Source organism: Parasteatoda tepidariorum, chromosome X1 (assembly GCF_043381705.1).
Source record: "Parasteatoda tepidariorum isolate YZ-2023 chromosome X1, CAS_Ptep_4.0, whole genome shotgun sequence".
Taxonomy (NCBI): domain Eukaryota; kingdom Metazoa; phylum Arthropoda; class Arachnida; order Araneae; family Theridiidae; genus Parasteatoda; species Parasteatoda tepidariorum.
The window spans coordinates 23,699,568-23,708,549 of NC_092214.1; the positions used below are offsets into that span (position 1 = coordinate 23,699,568).

General features: G+C 30.4%; 1 protein-coding gene across 1 annotated transcript in view; it reads right to left on the minus strand.

The window, feature by feature from the left end:
• Positions 1-8,982, minus strand: part of LOC107447908 (glutamate decarboxylase) — a 67,997-nt gene that overhangs the window by 24,946 nt on the left and 34,069 nt on the right. Inside the window, exons 3-4 of the mRNA XM_016062948.4 lie at positions 1,638-1,728; positions 228-334 (exon numbers count right to left, since the gene is read on the minus strand). Of these exons, the coding sequence (XP_015918434.1) occupies positions 228-334; positions 1,638-1,728 (198 nt within the window). The remainder of the gene's footprint in view (positions 1-227; positions 335-1,637; positions 1,729-8,982) is intronic.

Sequence of the window (8,982 nt, forward strand, 5' to 3'; positions counted from 1 at the left end):
TTAATAACTTTAAATGATTTTAATAAAGATTTACTAATTTTAAAGACTATGCATTTTCAATGAGGGTACAAACCATAGTTTTGGCCTTGAACCAATTTCCCCAAAATCTGGCTCTACTTCTAAATTAATGTTTTTTCTTGAAATGAAAGAGCATTAAACTGAGGCGATATTGTAATATTCTTTTAATTTCTAGATAAGTTTATATGCCTAATAAAGTTTTTTTTTACCAGGAGCCAACATGCTGTCGCCTTCGGGCCATCCAATAATTTCTCTCATTTTTCTTAACACCACTTCTTCCATTAAAATAAAGCATGGCGCAATTTCATATGTAAACCTGTAATAGTGATTGATTTATTAATAAAATATGAAATATACGTAAAAAGATGTGACATTTTCATATCAATATATGTGCCAAAAATATTGGCGAATCTATGGCCCAAGAACAACTGCATAGTAAAACATCACTGAATGAGGTAAACTCAAAAGGTAAAATTTAAAACTACCCCAAAACAAGTAAATTTATTTCAAGTACAAGAAGCTTGGCATATTTAGTTTACACCAATAGTTGTCAATATTAAAGTATCTTCATAAAAACTAATGACAAACGAGTTATGTGCATTCACTTTTATTTAATTTTGTTTGAACTTAATAAAGCATATGTCTCTCATTTTCTGTGTTCCTTCTAGAATATTTTTTCACATTTTATTTCAATTTTAACATGTAAAAAAATATCTCACAAAAAATCCTGTTTCCTCCTACATAAGTATGTGGGAAGAAACAGGATTTTTTTTTTTTTTTTTTGCTTTTTGAAGTGACTCATAAAACAATATTTTAATGCCATGAAATTTAAACACTTTAATTTCATGAAGTGTTTTACGATATTGTCCTAAGAACTTTATTAAAACAACAATATTGAACAATGAAATTGCTGGAAATATTTTGTAAAAAGTAGTCTTCCCATCCTATCCCTCTCTCTATATTTTTTAACCCTCAAAGCATTGAGCCCTTGCTATGCACTACTTCCCATTGAATTGGTTTCCCACGTTATTATAACATGGGCTACGTGGGGAAACCAGTTTTATGATGCAGAAAAGTTTGTAGCTAAGTTTGAAAAAAGCTGTAACCAATGCTCAAAGGGTTAAAAGAAGTATGAGTTAAAAAACAATTTATAACTGATATTTATCTGCAGCCAAGAATGGTAAGTTAGTTCTATAGTATAGTTTTTTATATTTTTAGCAGGCCGACCGGCCTGTGTAGGAGTTAGTAAACTGCCTTTGCATCAGAAAGGTTCTGGGTTCGAGTCCCGAGCAAGGCATGGATGTTTTTCCCTTCTCTGTACTGTCTTACTGTGGGAGCAACGTTGACCCACCTAATATGGTGCCCCTGAAAGAGTGGTCAACAAATCTGCCCCTCAGATACCTGTATGACCTAGGCCATTCTCCTGGTGGGCATTGAAAAAAAATTTTTTTTTTATCAGTAGCATATGGCATATCGTTCTCTAAAGTGATAACGCCTCTCGCATAGATACAAAAGGAACTATCAAGAAACAAGCAATACAGAAAAAAATACAATAAAAGTGGAACAGTAATAATAAACAATAAAAACATCAACCATTGTTTAAAAAAAAGTATACTTAAATATTAGTATTTGCAGTTGCTGTTAACCATTCTCCAGCTAAGCAAACAATATCAAGTCCTGTTGAAAGCTGATTCAAAAAATGTGGATGACCTGAAATATTTAATTGTAAACATTAACTTAAAATAACAAGTAATTTATTTGTATCAGTAATGTATTTAACTATATAGTATTTAATAAATAATCTTCGGTAAAATATTCTTAGTTAATATAAATAATAGAACTTAATGAGTTTTATAAATTAAACACTATATAGGAATTGGCACCAAGCAAAACTTGATAAACATATTTTTAGGCATTATATCCTAATACAGTAGAAAATTTTTATAATGAAAAGATTGAAACATACAGCCTTATACTATATGTTAAACATTTTAATATATATTTGGAACAAATGAATCAAAAAATACTTTAAAATTATTTTTAGATTTTTAAAAAAATAATTATAGATATTGTATTTAACAACACAAAAATTTACCTAATTATTTATTATCAATAGAAAAAAATTTAAGTGTTCTAGAGTATCAGAACTAATAACAGACATTCATTAATTTTGGTTTCCTTAGCTTCATTTATTTCTCAATTGCAATTTTCATTGTTTTCACTGTAAAAGTTAATGTGGCTTATGGAGAAATGTACATTATAGAATTCTGCTATATAGATGTTTACTGTATGTTATTAATTTTGAGGACACTTAAATGATTTCTAAGTTATTTTAGTCTTTAAAACAACGCTAATTGAAAAATAGACTTCGGGCGAGAAAATGAAAAAAGAAAATGCTGAATTACGAAAAAAATTTTCTTAATATTTTTACATTATTTTGTTTTACTTTTATTATTTTATTCTCTGTAATCATGATTTACATATACATCTTAATAGTTTGTTGGACTGTCAATGTACACATGTAGTGAAAAAAAAAAGTTTTTTTTTGTGCTAAATAGTTTCTTACACTTTTTCATTAATTTTTCTATCGTTAAGCTGATAGGTATTTTTTTGTCCCAACTCTCATACCTGTAACTGCCAAAAAGATTTCAGGAGTGTCACTTTTTGAGATAAAAACACACAGCACCCCGCAATAAAAATTTAACTTTGACTGTTTTATCGTCTTCTATGTAGAAGTTAACTTTTTAAATGAAAAGGTGTATTATATATATACAATATGTGGATGCGTTAAAGATAAATATTTTATTTTAATGACCATTTTGATATTAAAGTCAATGTGCAATATATATATTAATTCAATAGTTGTCTGTCTTCAGCTAAAATCGATTAATGACTAATAAATACCGTAAGTCCTAAATTCTTAAGGCCGAGCGAAATGCGACTTTTAATTAAACGCGCCTTACGAAAACAAAAGTAAATAAAGCATTTAGCTTTTCTTAGTCCCTAAACGTGGCTAGCCATGCATACTGTGCCTGATTGAAACATGGGGAGAAAAGAACATGGGAGAGTGCGAAAACAATTAGTTTCAGGTGCTCTTTTAATAAGGCGGATAAGTGTGTCGTTTGCCACATCACGGCTTCTTTTGTCCGATCCCCTAACACCCCAGCTTTTGCGTAATTTCTTTTAAGGGGATCGTTTCCATATTGTGGTATGTGTTGATTGAAACAAGAGCATAGTGAGCAAGATGGAAAAAGACTTTCGTCAGTCGCCACCCATGAGAAAACACCGTACGGGAGTGAGGTCTTTGATACCAACTCCATATGTCACCATTTTACCCCCTCACCCACATCCAGCTGTTATTCTCTCCCTTTTTCTCCTTCCAAATCCTGGACTGAAGAATTTTTATGATCATTATCGTGAACGGGAAACTTATGAGTTAGGCAAGAAAAGTATTTATTTGTTCAAGAAAAGTATTATTTAAGATTTCTTGCTATTTAAAAATTTTCGAGAAGCAAGAACCATATCACTGCTCAGCCTGAGGCCAAACCTGACGAGGGATCGTTAACCGAATGAAGTTTATGGGCATCTGCTAATGATAGATAAAGCTTTCATATACTTTCTTATTTCTTTCAAACTAATCAGATGAATAAAAATTATATGGTCAATTATTAACTAGAACCAATTTGATAGTATTAAATGCCATACTTCCGAAAATAGGTAATCGCACTTATTTTATATATACACGAATTTCGGCCTAAGGTCTTATAAAAAAATTGTTTTTATCTCGAGTTTGGGCTTTCACCGAACTCAAAAGTGAGCCCGAACCGATATACACCGAAGAGACATTACATTATGACTACCCTGCTAATAACATGTAGGACCACCTTTAGCCCTCAAAACTGCTAGTACCTGCCGTGGCATTGATTCCACAAGGTGCTGATAGGTAGTCTGAGGTATCTGGTACCAAGTGTTCACCAACTGGTCCTCCAATTCCCTCACATTGCGCAGGGGGTAGCGTGGCTGCACGAATTTGGTTTTCCAAATAGGACCACAAATGCTCTATTGAATTAAGGTCAGGTGAATTTGGGGGCCAAGACATGACTTGAAAGTCACTGGAATGCTCCTCGACGATTCGACCCTTATGACATGGTGCATTATCCTGTTGGTAAACACCATCCCCGCAGGAAAAACTGTTGCCATGAATGGGTGAACCTGGTCTGCAACTATGTTCAAGTAGCTTACAGACGTCAGGGACTGTTTTATGTGGATTATTGGTCCTAATGTGCCCCATGAAAACATTGTTCCTGGGCGAGAAAAAATTAAAACCTGGGCGAGTCCATTGTTATAGATGGAGGGTGGTCATAATGTATTGGCTCTTCGGTGTATACGTGTTATCAAAAGTTGTCAAGTTCAAAGTTCTTCAGTTTTGACATTTAATAAAAATTTAAGTGCAATAACTATTATTAAAAAAATATTTAATAGTTTTCTTTCGTTAAATACAGTCATTATTCGTCTAACATTTTTTTCGTTTGGAATTATACTGAAAATGTTAGCAGGCTACATAATTTTTGCAAAAGAAATCTTCACTTCAACGAAGTTATTTAATGATATAGTTAAGTTCACCACAAAGAGTCGAAAATCATCAAAGGAATCAAAGAGAAAGCAACTTAAATATATTTTTAGAAACTATAATGTTCTATGGGGATCTAGAAAAACTGGTAGTTAAGCTTCCTAAAAGCATATTTCAAAACTCATCCCTTTACCTTTCCAATATAAAATTAATTAAAATGAATTATTGAAATAATTTCCGTATGAGAATTTTTGTAAGAGTTTTCTGCTTTTAGAGTTCTGCTGTAAGAGTTTTCATTTTTCTAATTTAAAATTCTAGGGACAAAAATCTCTTACAGAGGTTTTCTTACAAAAATTATCATTTAAATCGGAAATATAAAATGGTGTTCGAGTTATTAATGCTAACTAATGACCCTTTTTAAGTCTTAGAGCCTTCATTGAACAATTTACAAAATAAATCAATAAAATGAAAAGAGAAACAAGACAAGTTTTGTAAAAACTGAAAAAATAAAAATCACAAAATCACCTAATACTTTTTTTTCCAAAAATAAATAGGTGTGCTTCCAGAAATTAACATTTTTGCTGAAAATACTAGAAATTTGTCGAACGTAATTGCTCTAAATTTAATCAAAAATATATTAAAAATTAGTTTTCAAATGAACCATAAACTTCTTTTTTTAAACTTTAATTATTAAATTAAATATAAAATGAATAAGTATTTAAGTAAGTATGAATAAGTATATCCAATATTCGTAATTGGTTATTTAATATGTCATGATCGAAGACACATACGAAATATATGCATATTGTTAAATTAATTTTTCTTTTATTATACTACTCATTCTCGCTCACATTTTTTACAGATTGATAAGGCTATAAAGGTAAAAAAAAAGCGTAATAAGATTCAAAGAATATGGGCAAAGAATATAGAAAGGTATATTCCTTAGCCTAGGCCAGTAGAGCTAATCCTTAAAAATGGCTATGAGTAATATATCAGACACGGGCCTTTTTTTCCTCTAACAACGTCTGATTTTCCTTTCATGGGTAAATACAAAATATTTCTGTCTGATTTTTATTTAGAATCAGAATAGGTGAGTAATAAAGATTGTGCCTCAGCATTTTTTCTTCCCTAACAGCAAAATAACTTGGCCCTCATTGGACCAATATTCACGAATCTCGGCCCAATAAGGATTCAAAGGGCCGTTATTTTTCCGATATTGGCCCTATTTAGAATTTCCCGATTCACCCGATATTTTACAGCTACTTTACAATCAATATCGATCCTATATAGAATTGTTAGATTCACCCGAATTTTTTATATCCCATTATTTAACCAATATAGCTTCTATATTGGCCAATGTAGGCCCTATATAAGCCATTCTAGGTCCAATAATGAAAAATCTAGACATCCCAATATAGGGCCCATAATGAGCCCAACTGGGGCCAGGGTAACATTGTTACTTAGGTTGTTCCATCCTTAACACTTTTTTACTCACCGTGCATCTTAGAATTCGTATTTTCAGTGTTTTAACGAACTGCCGTAAGAGAGACTTAAAATTGCAGTCTGCTTTTTTTTCCACACCGACATCCCTCTACGAATTTAACTTAGCATCTTCATGCACTGAAATTTGAAAAATTTAAAACTTGGTGAATTAAATCAATGTTGTAGACTGCCGGGTAATTAAAAAAAGCAAATTCTTCATGATATATTTTGAGAAAATTGACTTTACACCTATTTTCTTTTCCTTGCTAACTATCAACAATAAAATAAAATTTCAGAAAATTTATAATAAAAATTCTGACGCACTATTACGATCTTACAAAAAGGCTAACTGTATAAAAAATCTCAATTTTGAGATCTTTGTCGCTCACGCTGATTTTTCTATCGGGTGTCAGTTATAGTTAAATACGCCTTAAGGCTTTGCTCCCAGAGAACATAAAAATGTTTTAATAAATGCCACTTAGTCACTTCTTTCGCTGTTAGTTACTATTCAATAAAAACTTAACATGCTTAGTAGTATTAAAGAGGGAACGGTACAAATTATATGAAACGTAAATACACATTTTAGAATATATCTCCTAAGTTAATTACAACTTTCGAATTTTGCTCTATGAATAAAATCCATAAATTATTTTGTAATAGCACTTGCATTCCTTACATTTATTCTTTAGAAATTCGTACCATGAGAAAATTAATAATTTTCCTTCTTCAAATAACTTCTGAATTCATTACAACTGTCATTTAGAACTTCGAACTAAGAATGAAATTCAGAAATTGTTTTGTGATATTTCCTGGATTCATTACAACTTCCCTTTAGACTTTTGTCCTATGAATAAAATTCATTAATTTCTTTATAAATACTCCCGAACTTATAATAAAATAATTTAGGAATTTTATTCATAGTACAACTTTCTTTAGAAAAATTTGAATAAAACAAAAAGTTCTTTTCCCGTTTGACAAGCATTTTAGGAATATACGTGTTATTTTGATTCTAAAACCGACACAAAATAATTTACGTAGAATACTGTCTATCTCTAGCTATGTATTTCAATACAATTCGAAATATATCGAAAAATATTATTTATTCTAAAAATTCATTAAAGTTATTTTTATATTAAATTTGTCTTTAAATTAATATTGTGATCAAAATCATAATAGTATTTTAATTCAATATTTGATCAAAAAATTTAAATAGAAAAACAACCCTTTAGGGAGGTTTCATTTTGAGCATTTTTTAAATATCCAGCATATGGCCCATTTGTTTGAAGAAACTTACCCATTAAAGATAATTAGAATCAGCTATTTGTCAAGTCAATGCTTTAACGACTATTTTTTTTAATTTTTTCTGAAAAGAATCGTGAGGTGTGGAAGAATGCTCCACTTAACCATCTGCAAATGCAGTTTGAGTTTACAAAAAACTCGAATAAGACATAAAAATCATGCATAATTGTATTTAATTTTTTATGACAAAAAGATGTTTTTGCATATAATAACATGCAAATTTTCCAACTAATATATATAATTCATAGTTATTCAAAACATGTGTTACAAAAATGATTTTGTGCTTATAGAAACATACATATTTTTCAATAAATAAATATTATTCATATTAATGGATTATATTAAGATTTGTATAGCAAAAAACAGCGTTTGTGTTTACAAAATCATGTAGATTTTTCAATAAATAGACGTACTTCTTGTTTATTGTTCATGTCAAATACTAAATTTTATATAAAAATTTCAAAATCACTTTTAGCTTCCTTTCTTAAATTTATATCAAAACCTAGTTGTCCCAAATTAAAACTATTTATATATATTGAGAAGGTACTAAAAACTCCAAATTTCATTTACTTCTATAAAGTATGTCTTTGAGTTGAGAAGCAGTCTTTTTTTAAAATTTTATTTTCAAATCGAATATTGATTTGAAATTACATAGATGTAACCTGTGAATTCCTTTTTAAAGGACAAAACACTTTATAAATTATGGGGTGCATTGTCATAACTGCCCAAAATGTATATTTTTAAAATCTTTGTCAAAAATGATGCCAGGAAAAAGAACGCATAAACAGTGAAGTAAACGAATAATGTAAAGTAACTAGGATTATCAAAATCTAAGAAGCCATTATTAAGCTTAGAGGGATAAAAAAACCAGTTTGATTGCCTTTCAAAATTGGAAGGTGTTTCTGCAGTTACATATTATCCTCTCTCAGCTTCCGCTGACAATTAAACAAATTTTGTTTAGACATTTTTAACCTCATCGTTAATGATTTGTCTGGTTTCCTCGATCGGGTACAAATGTTATTTTTAATAATATTTTATGTATCTTCTACTTCATTTTTAACAAGGATTCTAAAAATATAGATTAAGATTGATAATTTAGGAAGATCATCTATATATTTTTTGCCATTCTATTCATATAAAGAGGACCACAAAAAGGCTGTTGTTTGAAATCGTTATTTATCCTTCAGTTTGCTATGCATCCCCTGAATTTTACTGACATTATCCCACCCAGTTTTAATCCCTTTGACAAAGTGACCGTCGATGCATTGAAATCGGATTAAAGCTCTTAACGGTGAACAAGGAAAGGCTTTCCCCCGATTTCCCAAGCATGTGTTCTCTTCCCACAACCAATTGTTTCCGACTATCAGACCTAATCTGTAATGTTGGACTGAGAGAGGGACGATGCCTATACAAGAATTCTCCACATTCCTAAGTCATGAGACTGAGTAACATAATTGCCTTTCACCTATACAAGCATTTTAGAACTATGTCCCGGAAAATTTATTGCCTAGAAAAATCATTGTGGTGGTACTAACATGTTGGAAGGGAAAATAAAATCCTGCATTTTATTCATGCATTTTCATAGTTATATAAATATAAATATATATATTCAG